Source organism: Podarcis liolepis (assembly GCF_965112155.1).
Source record: "Podarcis liolepis genome assembly, chromosome: 14".
NCBI lineage: Eukaryota > Metazoa > Chordata > Lepidosauria > Squamata > Lacertidae > Podarcis > Podarcis liolepis.
This window is the reverse complement of record NC_139569.1, coordinates 28,263,278-28,283,055: the sequence shown is the minus strand read 5'-3', so window position 1 is coordinate 28,283,055 and position 19,778 is coordinate 28,263,278. Positions and strand designations below refer to the sequence as shown.

General features: G+C 43.7%; 1 protein-coding gene and 2 long non-coding RNA genes across 9 annotated transcripts in view; all 3 read left to right on the top strand.

The window, feature by feature from the left end:
* Positions 1-17,500, top strand: part of MAP2K5 (mitogen-activated protein kinase kinase 5) — a 127,579-nt gene extending 110,079 nt beyond the window's left edge. For all 7 annotated transcript variants that reach the window (XM_083475154.1, XM_083475156.1, XM_083475152.1 and 4 more), the window contains one exon: positions 17,173-17,500. In XM_083475154.1, the coding sequence (XP_083331280.1) occupies positions 17,173-17,289 (117 nt within the window). In that variant the 3' untranslated portion in view covers positions 17,290-17,500. The remainder of the gene's footprint in view (positions 1-17,172) is intronic.
* On the top strand, positions 2,787-9,907 carry LOC310693350. Its single transcript, XR_014519115.1, has 2 exons — positions 2,787-2,891; positions 2,929-9,907. It is a non-coding gene; the product is annotated as an uncharacterized lncRNA (long non-coding RNA).
* Positions 12,076-15,606, top strand: LOC310693364. Its single transcript, XR_014519130.1, has 2 exons — positions 12,076-14,010; positions 14,621-15,606. It is a non-coding gene; the product is annotated as an uncharacterized lncRNA (long non-coding RNA).
* Positions 17,501-19,778: the final 2,278 nt, after the last annotated feature.

Below are 19,778 nucleotides of genomic sequence, written 5' to 3'. Positions count from 1 at the left end.
CTCAATCTGCCAGAGCCTATCTTTGCATGCAATGGAAGTCCCTAACTCACTCTTAAAAAGCTTCCTCTGATTCTTTGGACTCAAACACACACATAGAAAAAGAGAGAAGAAACAAAGACCAAAAGCACTGTGTACTACCAAATCTTATTTCTGCTGCTGTCCTATTGCATTTCAATCCATTTTAAATGGGGCTTGTGCAGCAAAACCTCCTGGTGGAATGTGGCCAAGGCCAACTCCTAGTGGAAATGATGCTACTAACTTTGATGGGAGCTACATTAGGATGGGAAGTTATAATAAACCCTTAAAAACTTGGCTTTCTGAAATGCATATAATAATTTAGCGATAATTAACTGAGAGTGGGAAAATACTGGAGCTCAGCTATCTTCATTTGCTGCCACCCTTTAATTATACTAAATTGCCTGCATGGTCCCAATATCTCCAATGGCTAATATCCAGAGAACTGGAAGCATCTATTTTTATCCCTCCTCTCACTGCTCATGAATGACTTACAAATGACCTACAGCAGCTTTCACCAACCTGTCACCTTTCAGGTACTTTGGAGTACAACTCCCATTAGGCCCAGCCAGCACAGTTGTGCTGGCTGGGTCTGATGGGAGTTGCAGTCCAAAAACATCTGGAAGGCACCAGATCCTTCTTGGGTAGTTGGTCCACCTTGGTCCCCACCCTGCACTCAGCTCTCACCCATGGCGCCTAGAAGCTGTCATCATTTGACAGCAGCCACACCCCAGGAAACAGCTTTGTCAGGCCAGCTTAACCAGGTGCAGGTAGCCAATGGGTCTCAAAGAGTGTTCATATAAGCTCCATGTAAACACAAAGCAAAAGACCCTGAAAATCAGTAAGATAATTCACCTTGAGCCAAGTGCCTGATAAAATATACAGTGGTACCTCGGGTTACATACGCTTCAGGTTACATACGCTTCAGGTTACAGACTCCACTAACCCAGAAATATTACCTCAGGTTAAGAACTTTGCTTCAGGATGAGAACAGAAATTGTACTCCGGCAGCGCAGCAGCAGCGGGAGGCCCCATTAGCTAAAGTGGTGCTTTAGGTTAAGAACAGTTTGAGGTTAAGAATGGACCTCTGGAATGAATTAAGTACTTAACCTGAGGTACCACTGTCTGACACTTGACTGCAGAACTATCCCACACTTGGACATGCAAGAACCTATTCTATGTATTTATTATTTTAGCCTATTAGTATCATGTCCTTTCTCCAAGGAGCTTGGGATGGTGACATTTATCCCATTCTGTCCTCACAACAGCCCTACAAAGTCATTTAGGTCGAGAATGTCTGACTGGCCCAAGGTCACCCAGCGAGCTTCATGCCCAAGTCTCCCTGTTCCAAGTCAGTCAGTCACTGTCTGCTTCACCACACTTTTCAGATATTTTGCCTGATGAAGACTTCTGTGGAACGTGAAAGCTTGCATCATACTTGAGCTACTTGAGCAAGTAAAAAAGAGCCATCATTTAATTCATCCTGCATGCTTATAGATGGGAATCATTTTTAGTTTCTTTAAAGCACTTTTTATGCCTTGATATCAGGATAGAATCCACAAGTTCTCAGAAAAATTTGCAAAGATTTGTTTACACTACTGCACCTCCATTTAAAATCTAAATCAGGCTTTGGCTTGGTGGGAGAGTCACTTTTATCTGATGGAGGTGTGTTCTCCAGGTGTGGCTGAATGCCACAGGAATTCACATGGGACAGGAGGCTATACATTTGTGCACTCCAACCCAGACACCGTCGATCTCGGCCTCAGTGGCACCGTTTTCCTGAAGCTTTCAGTTCCTAAGCTCTATTTAATGGAATCTATGCATAGTAAGTAACCGGGTCAGAGAGAGGCAGCCTTCCCCTGTTTGAGATCAATCGCTGGCTAATACTTTATCTAGGTCACTTTATTATCTCATGGCAATGCGTTCCCATTCGCCTCCTCCTTTTGTAAGACACACTTCAGCTGTGGGGAAAGTGCGTTATCGCATACATATTAAAAACATATACCCATTCTATCTGTATGTAAATGTGCGAGGCACAGCTGGATATTGCCAAGGAGTTTGATTTACTAATGGTTATTATCTGTTCTCGCTGTTCAGTGGCAGAGAGTGTTTCAGCAAGCATGCTAACATGGAAATTGTCTCCCAGTAGCACCGGCCTGCTTTTGAGAATTGTTTAAAAAGATGGCCCCGTTTTCTGGGGCTTTTGCATGGCTGTGTTTTTTCAGATGCTGTTGCGGTCCCTTGGTGGGTTTCCTAGTGAAGCGTGTACTATTGATAGAAAGTTAAGAGCAAACCAGAGTGTTTCTTAAGGCCGTTCCTCATCTGAAGCACCCTCCGCTGCAGGACCCCATCAGCTCAGCCCATAGCAGAATGGCAGCTTAGTCATCACTCCTCCTCCTCCTCCTCCTCCTCCTCCTTCCTGGTACCCACAGAAGTCAAGACCTGGCACTCGGGCTCTCTTTTACCCTCAGTCACAAGGGCTTCCTCTTCTCCCTCCACTCCTACCAAACACTTCCAACGAGGATTCCTGCCAGATTGTGCCCCAGAGAAGCACAGTGCAGCAGTCCAGCATTCACCCATCCCTTGCAGTGCAGGAAGCAAGGTGAGCTGGGAGGGCATCTGAGCAGGAAGCATTGGTGCATGAGATTACAAACGCTGCACCAAATTTTTATGAGGTTTGATTTGTCCTGCAGAAGTTGCCATTTGGGGATTTGATATGAAAGGATTGGCATTCATAAGCCTTACATTCCGCTCTTCACACACACACGTATTGTAGTCCTTGTTTCTTTGAATTTGCTTCAGTGCCTTGTTTTTTTAATTTGAAAAGGCTCCTTCACTGCAGGATCCCAACCAGTCAGGGATCACATAGTGAACTTGTTAATGTTGCAGCACCGGCTTAGTCAGTCAGGGCAGCAACACCCTCACTCTACATACAAGTGGAGAGGGAAAGGAGGCTCATCTCCCTTGTCCTGTATAACTGGACCAGCATTCCTTTCCTTGCTTCACTGGTGGCTTCAATGGACACCAGCCCCACACCCTGCCCCAGCAAAACAGGCTGTTATCCCAAAGCAATAAAGCTGTAACAAAATAGAGTGGCTGTCTCTATATCCAGCTATATGATTTGCAAAATATATCCAGTTTTTACAAAAACACTGGGAAATAGTTGCAATTCTATGATATCCCTGTGCAATAATGTTGCAGATGCAGCCTTTGATTAGATTTGGTTACAGGAAAGTTTGTGTATTTCTAGCTAGTTGTTTGTTCCTTTTTACTGTATTTTTAAAAATATTCCTCTTCTGTCTTTTTATATAGTGAGAATCCCAAGCTACCCAAATGCAGTTATCTTCCCTTTAACACCACTAGGGGAAGTCCTTGAAGTGATGTATCCCCTGCCTACTATTAAAACTTTGTAGTTGCATAAATTATCTGACCACCAAGGTTGGTAACTAAATTTGCAATATGTACAGTGCTTACAAGTAATAGTTTTCAACTCCTAGGTGCCGTGGTGTAATTACAGGACAGAGGAGCCTGTTTTTATTATTATTATGAAGGCCACTTCATCAAGTGACAGGAATCAGCAATGGAACCCCTTAGGTCAGAGAAAAGAGTCCTTTGCTATCTTGCTCCATCTTTGCATGTAAACATTTCTAACTGATGTGGCAGAATTAGGGTGTGGAACTGAGTGCTAGAAACAGCTCTTCCCCCAACCCCTCAGAGTTTATACAGGCCTGCAGGCTGCAAGAAGAGTCTTTGTGGCAGGACAATGTTCTCCATACCAGTGTATAATGATTTCTGATCACACAGTGCCACCAGAATGAAAAGACTAAACTTAAATCCCAATCTTTTAAAATCTGTGAATTATGTTATAATTAATCAACTGATACATTCAGATCCGATCATTGCTGTTGTTGGTGTTTGGTTTTAGGGTTTTTTATTTGCTTACGCTAGTAAAACGTGTTATCAGCTTGAACTAAAAACATAAGAGAACAGAAAAATAGCCACACTTGCTGTTGTCCCTTTTTGGACTTCTCTACGAGATCAGATTTGTGCAACTGAAACCCAGCCATGGCTGTGCAGCCACTTCATTGTGCATTAGTATTGCCTGCATAGTGAAGCTGTAGGCTTATTTATTCCTCTCAAGCAGTTAGACTTATCTGCAGCACATGATACGGTTACTTTTCCTCTATTGTTTATTGTCTGTGCCCTTTCCTTCAAGATAAATATTCCAGCGTGTCATAATGAAAGACAAAACAATCACTTAAAAATACAGCCACATTAAAACTTAAACAAAAGCAGCATAAGACAAATTTGACAAGGAGTAAATCTGCTGAAAGGTCTGTGAAAATAAACAAGTATTTCCCTTGACACCAGGAAGGTAAGGCAGAAATCAGGCAAGCTTACCAGTTGAGAGTGTTCAATGGTAGGGGGCCACCACGAAGAAGGCCCTTTTCCCAGAAGCCACCCACTGTCTGAAAGGGTTTTCCACATTCACTGAAAGTTGAAAGCTGTTTTCCCTGAATGAAGGACACCACCATTTCCCCATGTGTCCTTTGGTAATATTTACGAAGATCCATGTGCCAATATTTGAACTGATAGAGAAAAGTCAACACTTGTTAATCTGGGACATAGTCCTCAGGGGGGATTCCTCCTACGCAAGTCCCGGTGAGAAGAACAATGTTTGCCTTCAAGTCCCTTAATGATACATCTAAAAAGATAAAAATAAACATTCAACTGGAACAGGATGGATTGAATTGGCAGTTACTAATTGCAGAAGGACAAAGATGGGCATTTCCCCTTTGCGTTAAAATAAACCCTGTCCATGATGGGTCTACATTTCTCATTGGGTAATATAAATATTAAATAAATGTCTGTACAATGCTATGCCTTTGAAAAAATATTCCTGAGTACAAATTTAGGGCTGTGGGATGATTCTCTTACTCTGTAAGGGATGTAGTAATGGGATTGGTCCACCTTTAAAGCATTCCTAAAATGGGTGCATCTATGGCTATGAAGCATTTTCTGTTTCATAGGGGACTATGAGAAACTGGTTTGTGTGTGTCCAGGATTTGTGGGAGGAGCTCCTGATCTTTTTTAAAAATAACTCCAGAACCACTTTCTCATTTGTAGAGTTGCCGAAATTACGTCTTAAGTATTTCTGCTTAAGAGAGCCTATGCCGAACAGCTCTTAATTGGATTTTTATGGTGATTGACAGCATTTCATTATGACAATAACTTTCTTTGGCTAGACTGCCACAAACCTTGTTTGGATTCTCTCTTTCTCTCCTCCCCCCCCCCCCCAGTTCTCCATCAAAGCTCATTTTTATCCCTGAATTCCCGGTGGCGCAGTCGCAATTGTGAAAGAGCCTTTTAGCACCTTTGTTGTCTCCATCCCTGGTGGTGATTGGACCCAGCTGGTTGTAGAGAAGAGAATGCCCTTCTCACAAAGCGACTCTGTCTCCTGTCTCTGCAGTTTCAATAATTTTAAGAGCTCCGAAACCTGTTGAGGATTCGAAGTAGCTTTAGATGTGGAATGAGTGTTAAGTATTAGTTATCGGGAGATTAGGGCCCCGGGGACGGCGGGAGATAAACAACCACAATTAAGGCAAAATCTGCCATAGTAAACAAAATTTAGCTGAAACAGATGCCCCGACCCATTTGGGGGGATTGATTTGAGGGTGACGAGGAATCGATTTTTGTCTCATTTACACTTTGCAAAACCCCATCGTGATAAGCTGGGAGGATAAATATTTCATACACTCCTGATTTTAGTTAATTTTTTCCCTTCCTAGCACCTCACAGTGGGTCTGCTCTCTGCTAACGGTGACCAGGCCTAAGTTTATCCTGCATTCACACGGAGCAACTAATTGGCTATGAAGGGCCCCTGTGTTTAAATGGACTTGACAGGAATTTAAATTTTGCTTCAATCAACCTCTGTGTTTGCAGCCTGCTCCACTTTCTAATTTTTAAATTAAACATTGATTTTAAAGAAAGAAATACAAAGAAGGCAGGCTCAGGCTTCGCTTCCCTTAAGTCCCTTGTTTTTTTACCTTCCATTGAAGGTAAGGCAACCAGCACCACAAAGGTAGTGTTTCTTAAAGCAAATGCAAGAGAAGAAAGATGGGGACACCTTTGCAGACCTGCCCATGTCTTTGGAGCTTAAATATTGGAGGGGCTTAAATATTGGAGGGGCTGGTGATTTAGATAAAAGTGTGTAGTTCCTTAAAATGTGGTGAGCCAGCTCCACTGTGTTTGGGGTCCCTGCTGCCTGCTCATTCAGTTGGAGGGCCCTGGGTTTCTGCATCCATGACCCATTTGTGTGCTTGCCAGAGGCAACTGGTTGGCCATTGTGGCTTTCAGTCTGATCCAGCCACCAAGATATTATCTCACTGGAAGAGGTGCTGGTACACAAAGTTCTTAACACACACACTGGTAATTTTGAAATAACAATGAAGTGTAGCTGGTGCTTTTACTGCCCAGAGAAAGCAACTTCCCAAATAGCATGTTTTTTGTGTGTGTGTTTTTGGCTGTGTTCCAGTCTGCGCTGATCCATTCTCTCCCTCACTCAAATGCTTCATCTTCTGCTGCTCCTGAGACAATAACATTAGTGTGGTGATCCAGATAGCCAATGTTTTCCCCCAACTGACCTGGCCTAATCTGCCTTTGCAATTTGGAGAGCTGTATTTGACTTCTCCGGAAGTAACCTTAAATTGTAATCTTGTAAGAATTCCAGCATTGTATCCTTCACTCCTTCTCCTAATGAGGTTATGACCAAATGCTCATTATAATTGCTTTAGACTCCTTTTAATTTTCAAGCTTATTAATCATAAGAAGAGTTATTTAAAATTGCATAAATTAATCTTAGATTAAAAGCCCATCAAAGCCTCAAAACAATTAAGAATAAGTAGGATTTCCCTGGGGCAGCAAGTTTTATTTTAATAGTGTAGCCAGGTGGATATCAGAACATTTGAAGTGTGGGGATGATTAATGTTTGCAGCGATTTTGTGGGAGAGATTTTAAAATGGCAACTCTCGAAGCCTCATCTTGAGCTTTCCATACAATTCAAAGCTATTGCCTCTCATGTACACTAATGAACATTTTAATTACAGTGTGTGACAGGGCACTGAACCATGCAAGAGGCCACCTTCACCATTTTAAAATGGCAGTGGAAGGAAGCTGGTGGATCTCTGGCTGCTAACAGCATTCCTATTAGTCTGAAAAATGGCAGACATCCAGTCTTCTGAAGAATGTTGTGTAACCAAAAAACTTGCACTTTGACTTTTTTGCACATTGAGAAAAGGGTTGTGTCTCATGTGCTCTTTTTCTGCATTACTACCAGTTGCTGGAAAGGGAAGCGGGTGGCGCTGTGGGTTAAACCACAGAGCCTAGGGCTTGCCGATCAGAAGGTTGGTGGTTCGAATCCCTGCGATGGGGTGAGCTCCCGTTGCTTGGTCCCAGCTCCTGCCAACCTAGCAGTTCAAAAGCATGAGGTGCAAGTAGATAAATAGGTACCGCTCTGGCGGAAAGATAAACGGCGTTTCCATGCACTGCTCTGGTTTGCCAGAAGTGGCTTCATCATGCTGGCCACATGACCTGGAAGCTGTATTCTGGCTCCCTCGGCCAATAAAGCGAGATGAGCGCCGCAACCCCAGAGTCAGCCATGACTGAACCTTATGGTCAGGGGTCCCTTTACCTTTACCCTTACCAGTTGCTGGAAGCCACAGGAGGGGAGAGGGCTCTTGTGCTTGGGTCCTGCATGTGAGTCCCCCATTAGGGCATCTGGCTGGCTACTGTGAGAACAAGATGCTGGACTAAATGGGCCATTAATGTGCTCTAGCAAAGCTCTTCTTTTGTTCTTACCATGGGCAAGCTCAGCAAAAAAAAAAACCTCTTCATTGAACCAAGGACCATTGAAGTCTGTTCTTGGCTGCGTCGTCATACCTGATACCACTGACTTTTACTCCTGCCATTGGTACTGTTTAACCTTTGTGTAATGTCGGCTGGGCAGTAGAGATGCATGCAAGGTGCAGAAGTGAGATGGACCTGCCCCGGTCACATTAAGAGAGCAGTTGGGAACTGACAGTGAGTCATGGAGATGTTTGGAGGGAGTCTAGGGGCAGTGACAAAGTGAGGCTCAGGAAACAAATTGCTAAAAATATTTTGGATTTTGAGGAAGGGCTTGAATGATGAGACGTGGCTTGATGAACAAAGTGTGTCCTGACATGCTATAGCCAGATGGAGCAGGATTTCAGAAGCATAGAGACAGAAGTTTGGAGAGGACGTAGCGGCAGGATGTTGACAACAGATCAGCTGGTGAAAGTCGCTGCCATCAGAGGTGCCTCCAAGGCAGTAGCAGAATTTACTCCTGCATGTCCATAGTGAACATTCAGATTTGTATCAGGAGCCCTTTCACAAGAGGTCCAATCAACTAATCAAGAGAGAATGAAGACCAACTGCTATTGGCAGCCTAGCAGGAAAGGACAGTAGTGATAAAAATGTGTCAGGATTAAGCCAAAGAATCTTGATGGCGACTTTCAGGCAGAGAGGACCCAGTGAGCGCAATGTTTTGTTAAATGAAAACTGTTTACGCTGCGCCATTGCACAGAAACCACTAAAGTCTCATTTTTAAATATCTCCAGATAAAGCTGCTCTGTTCTTCTTTTTCCAGTGAGAAGTCTCACAATTGCATGCTAAGCTGTGAGAAGAACCTTTTTACCAAACAGGCCCTGTAGCCATATTTATTTTATCTCTTTGCTTTCCTCCTGTGCAGGCACTATGTGTTTTCCTCTCTCTTTTTCCTCTGTGCTGTCCTGACTGGCGTCCTGACCAGCAAGCGTGCAGTGCCCCCAGCCCTAATGTGCCGTTAACGATAGGTTAATGTACAGTATAATGTTTGCCGGGCTCTGGGTTCATTACACTTCTGAGTGCAAGGTCTTTCTGCAGAGTGCCCATGTTCCCATTGCATTATATCATGCAATAAAAACACCCTTTTAATATCACACACTAATAAACTGTACTTGAAGTGCCATCTGAGGGCACCGCCATCCTTCCTAATAAGGTGGCCTCCAAGTAGAACAGTTAGGACCTTCCATTTTATTTTATTGTTCTGGATTGAGATGCTTCCTGCATTTAATGGAAATGCCATTGTCCCCTTTGCTCTGATATGATAGGTAAATTGTCAGCTCAGTTTTTGCCTTTGCTCAGCATTTATTGGCAATTGTTAGTCCTGTTTTCAAAGCCCACGTAGTCCATGTACACCACTGGGTGTCTTTGGGAATGTCAAGAACTCCTCCGTCGGGCTTTTGATAGTGTGAAGACTGTGGGATTGTATAGCACCCCCTCTTGCAACAAATGCAGAGTGGTTGACATATCCAGGACCTATGTTCAAGATGCTGGCTGTGACCTTTTAAAGTCTTAAGCAGCTTGTTCCACCCTAGCTAAGGGAATGCATTTCCCTAAATGAGCGCCCACATCCTTTATGAAATGGGGGGGGGACGACCCTGCTCTAGATTCCCTTACATAGAGAAATACAGTCTGCTTGGCTTAGAAGCAGGGCCTTCTTTTTGGTGACTCCAGCCTCGCCCTGAGGTCTGACTGATGTGGGGGGTATTTTAAGACGAACATCAAGGGAAGACCTTTCTTTTGTAGGCACACGGTTGGTTTACCCTCCATTTTGTAATAAGTCTCCAATTTTACACGTGCAGGTTTTAATAAAGGTGCCTTGAATTTGCTATGATATGTAATAAACACTTTGGTGTTTCAGATTAAGCAAATGCTTCATTTGCATGTTTTAGTCCAAATGTTTAGTTTCATGTACAGATTAGTCCCTTCTATAAAAATATTGAAGATGCAAAAAAGAAGGAAAGATAGTAATCTACAATGTAATAAATGCAAATATACAGAAAGGAAAGCATTTCGAATGAACTGTCAATAAGAATAAAAGCAGCAGCAGCATCCTTGAATGAAGCCAACTCTCATCCAACACCAGACGCCAGGAAAAGCTGTTGCACATGAAAATGTTTTATCCCACGGGCCAAAGTCATGCCAGGTGGGTGCCTCCAGGTGACCTATCTTAGCTCCTGGAAAGCAGAAAATGGAACAGCACAGTGTCACTTCGTTGGTAATATTTCATGTTTGGGAAAGTTCATCCACAGGCAGGGCAGAGAATTAAGCATTGATGTTCCCTTGGGGAAGTATAACACCCAAGGGTAGGGAGAAACCCAAGGAGGCAAAGAGTCCATAGTGGGTTACTTGGAAGTCATTACTAAACAAAGTCAGATAGTTTGAGCTATATCATTCACATCTATCAATAGGTGTTCATCTTTGAAAGGGTTAATCTTCCTGCAGAAGCCCAGTGGCTTAAAAAAAGGCAGCCCTTCTCAAGAAAATGAGATGTGACAAGTTCATTTAAAATGCCCGGTTTGTCATTGTTTATCTCATTTTCAGAGTTGGCAGAGAAAATTAGGCTGGCTGACACTCACCCACATCCATCCCCAGGCCTCTCCGACCTGACCTTTCCCTGGACTGAATCTCTTAACCACACACACACACAGAGAGAGAGAGAGAGAGAGAAAGAGAGAGAGAGAACTTTCCCCAGAGTCTTTTTAAGTTGTTCTAAATGAGGTGTTTGGGCCATCACTCTGTCTAGGCTTTGATCCCAGGGTAAACTAGAAGAATTTTTTTAGGGGAGAAATTGCAATATTTTTATCTACTTGAATGTGGCTTGGCAGAATAATCAGTGTGTGTTGCTGCCTTGTTCTCAGTGTAGTGAGCGTGCCCATTTTCTATGTGTAAGAACTTAGTGGCCAAGGGGAATGGTAACAAGATGGGCAGAAATGAATGGGCACATATTTCTTAACAAATATTTAAGTCTTTAGCTGTATAGCATCCTTTCTTCCTAAATCTCCCTGTTGTCCTGGAACTACTATTAGCAGACAACCTATAGGTGATGTTTCTCCTCTTGGTGCTAGGAGTTATATTCCACCCAACACTGTTTTCTTGGTTTGGATCAGGTGATGGTACAACAGAACATGAATGGCTAACCTGTGGTCTTCTATATGTTATTCAACTACAAGTCCCATCAACCCCAGCCACCCATCAGGGCCGAGGGGAGTTGTGGTCCAACAACATTTGGAGGGCCACAGATTCCTCATCCATGTCTCAGAACTTTTGCAGCAAGAAATCTGGGCAGAGCTTAGTTACAGGAAGAGGAGGAGCCATCCTTGTAAATTAAGCCAATTTTTTATACAGTGGTACCTCGGGTTAAGTACTTAATTTGTTCCGGAGGTCCGTTCTTAACCTGAAGCACCACTTTAGCTAATGGGGCCTCCAGCTGCCGCTGTGCTGCCGGAGCACGATTTCTGTTCTCATCCTGAAGCAAAGTTCTTAACCCGAGGTACTATTTCTGGGTTAGCAGAGTCTGTAACCTGAAGCGTATGTAACCTGAAGCGTATGTAACCCGAGGTACCACTGTATATATTTTCAACCTGTCATGTGTTGCAGTCATGTGCTGGAGCTGAGTGGTGGCTCAGTTCAAAGGCATAAAGAAGAGCCAAGATGAGAGGAGGTTGGGACCAGAGTACTGAACAACAAGGGAGCTGGCTCACCAGTCACTTTAAAAAAAACCCTGTTGTACCAGCAGCTTCCAGAGATCAGTGGGTTTCAACTCCTACAGAGTCTGCATTCAGGGGTTTTCTCTCCTCAGGAGTAACATTATGGAAAGGAAGGCTTTGTGCTAGCAGGTGGGAACTTGACCTTTAGTGTAGGCTAGATTGACTAGGTTTGTGAAGATGGAGCTGGGGGGAGATTAAGGAGAGAGTGACGGATCTAGCAGGCTGCACTAGAGGCAACAGGGCAAGCTCAAAATGTAAATGGCATGGATTTGGGCCATGTGAAAGTAGAGTGGATGGCTAGGAGATTAAGATTAGGAAAACGAAATTGAGAGTTACCCGTTTCAAACCAGGGAGAAGAAGGAGAAGCTTTCTCTCAGATGCTCACAGTGACTTGGGGGGGGGGGTAGAATTAGGGTTGAATGCCAAGAATACTCTCTGAGTATTCTTGGCATTCAACCCTAATTCTACCCCCCAGGTCACTGTGAGGACCTGAGAGAAAGCGTCACCAAAATGAATTGTTGGTGGTCTGGCACATCAGCTATTGGACAAATGGATGCCTCTGGCTACCCAGAAACAAGAGGAAAGGCTGTGATGGGGAACTGTAAGCAGACAAGACTTCATAGGGTCCCCTTGAACCCTGCATGGTGTGGTTCCCCGTGCAAGCAACCGGGGTCCTCCTTGAACCCTCCCAAGCCCTCTACAGGTTTTTGAAATAAGTTTTTCTTAACATGCAAAGGAGGTCACAGGGATGGGCACCCTAGCTCTGCTCCCTCACTGTTTTCATTTCAGAGGGCAACCTTCTGAAATGGGGAGCTACTCAGGAGAAGCCTGAGCCCAATAGAAGAGGACAGCTGGTTACACCATATTCCTTCTGTTGTGCTGTCTAATAAGCCTTCCACTTTGCTCAGCCACATGCAGAGCAAAGTGTTAGGAATCAAGGCACTAGCAGGAACACTTGGGGTTAAGCAAGGCAAAATGGTCTTGGTAGCACTTTAGGTAACAGGGCTTGCGGTGAGGATCCTCATCCTCCTGAGGAAGGCTGCTCTGAATCCAGCTCCAGAGACTGGTGGGTCTTGACCCCACACCAAGCAGATAATTCAAGGTCACCTCTTGTCTGAGGAAGTGTTTGCTACAAGAGAAAACACATTTCAAGCTTCTGTGCATTTACATTTCTGCAACATTACCTTGCAAAATGAAGGGAGTCAATAGAGGGATATTTAAGTACCAAAGGTTTGCTGCCATCTGGTTTTGGACCAATATTGCTCAGGGATAAAGTAGATCCCATCGATGCCAGCAACGTTCATTTGTTGCTGAAATGCGCAAGGAGCAAAATCCTGTTGGAATGCACATCTTTCCTCCTCCCTTTTTCCCATTATGTCCTTCCCTGCTTTTGTGTGCCTTGTGTATTTGTTTCTTCTTTCCTTAGGAATGAGAGTGTCTGGTTAACAAATGGGTTCTGTCTCTTTCTAACAGCCTGGAACTTCATTATACCTGCACAAACTGCCAGCTCCATTTCTGATGTAGTTGGCTTGCTTCTTCCCCCACCCCCCACTTCATTCCCCCCTCTAGCTGTATCTCTGGTTACCTCCTACCGTCTCCCTCCTCTTCCGCCTCAGTGGAATCCATTCAACAGTGGGGAAAACACTGAAGCAAGTGTTTTGGTCTGCCTTTTTCTTTCTGCCTTTCTAGCATCCTTACCTCCAACCTCTGCTTTTGCTTTCTATTACTCTACCCACTTGGAAAAAGACTCTTCCTTATGTCTAGGACCACTCTGCCATGCAAAACTTTATGATGTCCCCCAAAAGCCTACAAATCCCTCCAGATCTACAGTTTTGCAAGTGCTGCTGAATTCATCTTGTGCTATCGTCTCCCTATTGCTTCTACATCAGCTTCAAATTTGTGGTTAGGAATTTATCTTTATTTTTATTATTATTATTATTGGAAACAACACCCGTTTCCATGTTACTACCAGTGCCGTCTAACCTTTGTTTATACCCAGGAGTGTGAGACCGGATCTAACAGTTCTGGAAATGAGAGTTGGGTTTGTATATACAGAACTTTGGTCCATCTAATTCAGTATTGTGTGTACCAGCGGTTCCCAAACCCCCGCCGCCCCCCCCCAATAAACCACTTGAAAAGCCAAGCTGGTGGTCTTGGCAGACTATTTAATGATTTTTCTGCCTGTCGTAGGCGTTGTATTACAATTCAAATTCAATGGAATTACAATAAAATAAAATATAAGAAAGAAAAGAAGCAATAAAATACTATCAGTTATCAATGTGAATATTTAGTGTGATGGATGTGCCATCTCCCATCTTCAAGCACAGATCCACACAATGAACCATTGGTGGTCCATGTCTGGAAACCCCTGATCTACGCTGCAGTAGTTGTCCGGAGTTTCAAGGGAGAAGCTTTCCCCAGCCCTACCTGGAAATGCCAAGGATAAAGCCTGGCATCTTCTGGATGCAAAGCATGTACTCCACCCCTGAGCTATAGCTCACCTCCAAAGGAATGTGGGAAGCTACCGTATATTAGACCAGGTTCTGATTGGCGTTAGCTCTCCAGGTCTTTCCAATTGCCTGCTCCGTGATCCTTTCTTAACTGGAGGTATCAGGGATTAAACCAGGGACCTTCTGCATTTTTTATCACCGTGCTCAGACCCTTCCCCATGGGAAGTTTCTATAGATTGGGGTGGCATCAACAGTAAGTAAATGCTTGTTTTTGAAGCTATTCCCCACCACCACCCAAAACCAATTACCATATTGGCCCTAATATAAGCCGCACCTTTAAAATTCAAGGGGGGGGGGGAGGGAGCAAAGACAATACCCAGTTATAAGCCGCTCCCTTAAAATTCTGCAGGCACCCACACCCATTCCGTTTTACCGTAAGTCTGTTTCAGCAGCGAGATTGGAAAAGCCAAATTTTGTAAGGTCGCGAATTTAAGTTGCGCTTTAACTTTTCACAGAATTTGGAAAATAAGTGTGGCTTATATTTAGGCCAATATGGTACTGAGCAGAGCTTGTTCCACAAAAGCAGCAGGTCTCCACCCTTTCTCTGCACCTCCCTCCTAGGAACTGAGTTTGCAACAGGGTGTGAAATGAGCTTAAGCCCTGGCCCTCCTGCCTTTCAGGTTAACTCCTGCATCCCAGTGCCTCTTCCATTCTTCCACACAGCAACTGCATGCCTAGAGCTCCCAGACACCATTTTGTTTCCAGATTTCCTTGCTGTCTCTCTTGCTGTGGCTAATCCTGAGCAAGGCAAGTTTCTTTTTTCAACTGGTGTGAGATGGGTTTTTTCCACAGCAGGGAGCTTCTCCGCTGTAAAGGAGATTCATGGTAGAAACTGTCTGACTTTGTTTAATGGCTGGTTTTACTGGCCCAGTGTGCGTGTGCTCTCTCTTTTTTTGTCTCTGGGATCTTGATTTGTTTCCCTCTCAATTCTTCCTTGACCTTCCTCGTTTGCCAGTTTTGTTTGTGGCTGACTTATTTAAAAGGCCAGGCAGGTAATTGTAGGTTTTATTGTGAATAAGGACATTTGTTCCTTTCCTCCAGGGATCTCCAAGAGTTTTACAAACACTTAAGTGAATTTAACCTCATGGCATTCTGTGAAGTCAGTGAGAGTAATTACTGTAAGGCACTTGGATACTGGAAGACTAAGCACCAGGCTTGACCAGGAAGTTACTGGAGGAGGAGCAAGTTTTGGCACTGATAAATGCCCAAGTTAGACAATCTGAAAAATAATGCAAATGTTCAAATTTCCACTTCCTAATTCCTGTAGTCGGATCTTACTGTGTTTAGCAGCAATTAAGGGAATATGAGGAAAGAGGAAGTCAATGTGTACAGGGGAGGAAAGATGTTCACATTGCTGTCCGTCAAAAGGGGAGGAGCATGCAGCTCCTAGGATGGTAGTGATTGGGCAATGGAAGAGCGGCAAATCTGTTTCATAGAAAGATTCATATTGCAGAAATGGTGCAAATTTGGAACAGACCTAAAAATACTTTGGTGTCTTTGTACCACCCACAACCATCCATTTGTCCCACTTCCATCTTCAGCTGCGTTTTGCTTATTGCACCATCACCACCCTTTTGATGATTATATTTCCATGTTCTCCTGAAGGGTTTCTCTGCCTGCACCAATTTACAGTGTTACATCTGGTACGAACTTAATGCGTTCCGGAGGTCCTTTCTTAAGCTGAAACCGTTCTTATCCTGAGGCGTGCTTTCACTAATGGGGTCTCCTGCTGCATGTGTGCCTCTGGCACACGATTTCCATTTGCATCCTGGGGCAAAGTTCACAACCAGGAGCAGCTACTTCCAGGCTAGCAGAGCTTGTAACCAGAAGCATTCGTAACCAGAGGTACCACTGTATTTGTTGCAGCTGGCTATGGCTATTAAGAAGCAAAGTTTCAACATCTCCCTTCGACCATTGATGAAGTTCGTGCAATTATTCCAGAGTACAGCATCAACTTGACTTTTCCCTATGTCATTCTTTGCTTTTGTGTTACTTGTGTGAGGCTGGAGCTCTGTGCCAGTGGGTGACTTTTGAAAAAGGAGGTTTCAAGGCTTCTGGCCCCTAATCTCAGAGCAGGGAAATGCCTCAAAGAGAGGCATTCTGCACATGTTCAGTTGCACACCCTTCTTTCTAATTACTTCATGCATCATAAAGCTCACATCAGTGCAGCTGTTGAACAGAGCACAGAATGCAGGATCTGGTAGCTCCTGCAAAGCTCTCAAGTGCTGTGTTCCTTTCTGTAAAACTAGTGCCCTCCCTCATAGTAACTAACTGAAAAGCGTAAGGGTTGCATTCTTAGGCAGTCCATGGGGGCTGCAGGGAGCTCCCAGGAAAGAGGAGAGGGAACTTCCGCACTCAGCCATATGCCTCAATGGTCTCCATTTTCTGTCCCTGCCACAGCCCATCCCAATAATTGCCAGTCTGATCATCTTAGTCATGTTGAGGAGAAGATGTAATCTAAATTAATATTGGGAAGCTGTGGCGGCAATCTGGTAATGCCTAAAGCAAAAATACAGGATGGTAATAAACACCTGGGAAAGGTATGTGTTTGCCTTCTGCCCTTCGACTGGACTGGAAAACAAGCCCAGCATTTTCCCCCCTGTAATGTTTTTCTCTCCTTTTCAGATTGGACCTTTACAAAAGAAAGACACTGATTTATAGATTTTTTTAAAAAAAACTTTAAAACAATGAAAAAGAAAAACATCAGGGGCCATAGTTTGGGTGGGGGTAGAATACCAGCCTTGCAATCAGAAGGCCCCTGATTCAGTCCAGAAACCCTCCAGTTAAATCAGATCTTGAGTAGCAATACCTGGAGATCCTTGTGTGTTTCGTACATTCATTCAGTACTAGTTGCTGGGAATCACAAGTAGGGAGAGTGCTGCCTTGGCACTCAGGGCCTCCTTTTGGGCATCTGGTTAGCCCCTGTGAGAATAGGATGCTGGACTAGGTGGGTCATTGGCTCAATCCAGCTGCAGAGCTCTTCTTGTGTTCTTAGATGCTTGATTCTGTTGGTTGAGTCCATCTCTGCTTCTTTTCAGGGCCACCTCTTCATTGTCCAGTACAATGACGGGAATGCTGAGGTCGTCTCCATGTGGGTCTGCCGGATGTTAGAGGAGAGGCGTTCGCAGCAGCAGCAGCAGCAGGGATCTCAGTGAGCCAAAGGGATGCTGAATGTCTAAAGGACAGAGACTCTGGTATCATCCAAAGCCCATGCAGGTTTTTTATGCTTTGGCAGAAGACTTTGATGAAGGCATGGTGACTTTTTTATTCAAGAAATACCTTCCCCTCCCCTCCCCCATTACCATCACACTGTTTCCTGAAACATTAAGAAAATATTATATATTTTATTAAACTTACTGTATATTTCTTGGCTTCAGAGTATTTTATACATCTTTTACTAGCTGAAAAGCAGTCCATGGGTGGGGTGGATGAATTGATGGGCATGAATTTAACTGTCCTGTGGACTCAATCGTATCTCCTTTAGTCTTTTTATTTTTAACACCAAAAATGAGTTGAAATGGACCAGGCAGGGGAAATAATTATGTTGGAAGAATAAAATGTCTAACCGATATCAGTCACAGGATGTGTGCTAAATTTGTACTCATTAGAGAAGTGTGTGCTGTTCATCAAAGCAACCCCAAGAGCAGCTCTCAATACAGGGAAATGAGGACATTGTGCAATGCGTCCTCTTTAGTGGGATAATATAATGGAGGTTGGGATTTACTTGGCTTTACCAGTAGGAACACAACCAAAGGTCTCCATTCCTACATTGTCCATCCTGGTGCATGTGGATATATGAATTCATTCACCCATGAGGCAAGGTGAGGCAAATGCCTTGGGTGGCAGGATCCATAATGGCAGCAGATCATACCTCTAAGGAATGTAGCTGCAGTGGCAGCATCGCCTGTGGCATGCTCATTGGATATACCACCTCTTCAGCAGTGCCCCCCCCAACTGCCTCAGTGGCTTCTTTGTGAACAGGAAGCATTGCTGGTCTCCTCCCACCCCTAGGGAGGAAATGGGAACATCCCTCTGGTGTCTCCTAGACTCTGCACTGACCAGCATGATTCAGAGCGGGTCCCTTTTCCTCCCATGATGGCCTTCGATTCCCCTTTTCAACCATCAGGGAAGGTTGATTTGATTCCCTCCCTCGTTCCCAACGTAGATCTTCACTCCCCCTTGTTCCTGATGTAGAACTTTGTTACCCCATTGCTCCTGATGTAGATCTTCACTGGCCCAGGGTGTGGGGGGAGGTGCCCACCATTTTTTGGTTCTTCTCAATTGCCAAAATGTCTTGGGCCGACTTTTCCACTTTTGTTGCCCAGATTTGTTTTCTAATTTTGAGGCTGTTTTAGTAGACCAGTGTTTAATTTAAAATGTATTTTTAAAGTCTTATAATTTGTTTATTTATCAGGGTTGTGTTGTTGTTTTTTTGGAAATTCTTCAGGAGATTTCTCAAAAGTCCAGTGACTTGGAAGACTTTATGATGGCCAACAAAAGTGTTTACACTGAGGTGGCTATTTCTGATGCACTGTCACTTAAAAACCTGAAGAGGATCATAAAAAAAAGCTTGGGAGTACACCAGTCTCTTGTAGTGAGGAATTTCTGCTGAACAATTACAAATCCTAACCATTACTTCAGAGGTAGACTGGAAAATACTTTGCTTCCTTCCTTGGAGGGATCATCAATCTTCAGGTGAAGGATAGAGATTGCAGGCATGAACTTATAGACTAAAGTTTGTCTTAATTGCTCCAATGTCACAACCTCTCTGGCAGATAACAGTACAATGAATGACTCGATGTGACCGGTAGCTGCAGGTGCTTTTTGCTAAAAGTGAGACAAATTTCTTTCCTTTGAGCCAACTGAGCTGAGGCAGTTCTTTCATTTATTTATTTCCTAGCATATTTTTTTTTGCATATACCTCCCCTGTATAAAAGGTGTTTGTGTTAAAATTAAAATTTTGCCTTCATTTACACAAATATATATGAGAAAGATCTTTATCTTTAGCCCAAAGGGTCATGCCGTTTTGACCCACTGGTTTCCATTTATCAGCCCATACCTCAGAGACTGATAAAGAATGCAAATAGATGGTCTAGGCTTGTTGCAAGTGATGAAGAGTGTGGGTTCTAAATGTCTCAATTAGCAATTCTAGAGACAAGGTGGTGGCGTGGTTAAAAATGAGCTTTTGGGCTTGACCATAATTCATAGTAATTAATTAGCCATTTGCTCAACCCTCCCTTCATCTAGCTTGCGTTAACCCTTTTTATAAATGTGTAAAATCTACCTGTATGTACACAGAACAATTACATCTATGGACACACAATTACTGAGGATCACATGGATCTGTTTGACCCACATTTATGTCATGCCAATTTTGTTTGTGAATTGGCCCTCTATTAACACCCACATAACCACCCGCAAAAAAAAAGGACTAAAGAATAAGGGCCACATCATACATCTCCATTGGCAGAATAGTGTAGAGATAACAATGAATGGAATGGACATGAATCTCAACTCATTTATTACACCCAGCTCTTCCCCCAAAGAGCTCGGAGCACCTTGCTTAGGGTTCCCAGGCAATTTCTCATCCAGACAGCTTATGAAACCAGCAGACTTATTTCATTTAGCTTTCAGTAGTGCAACT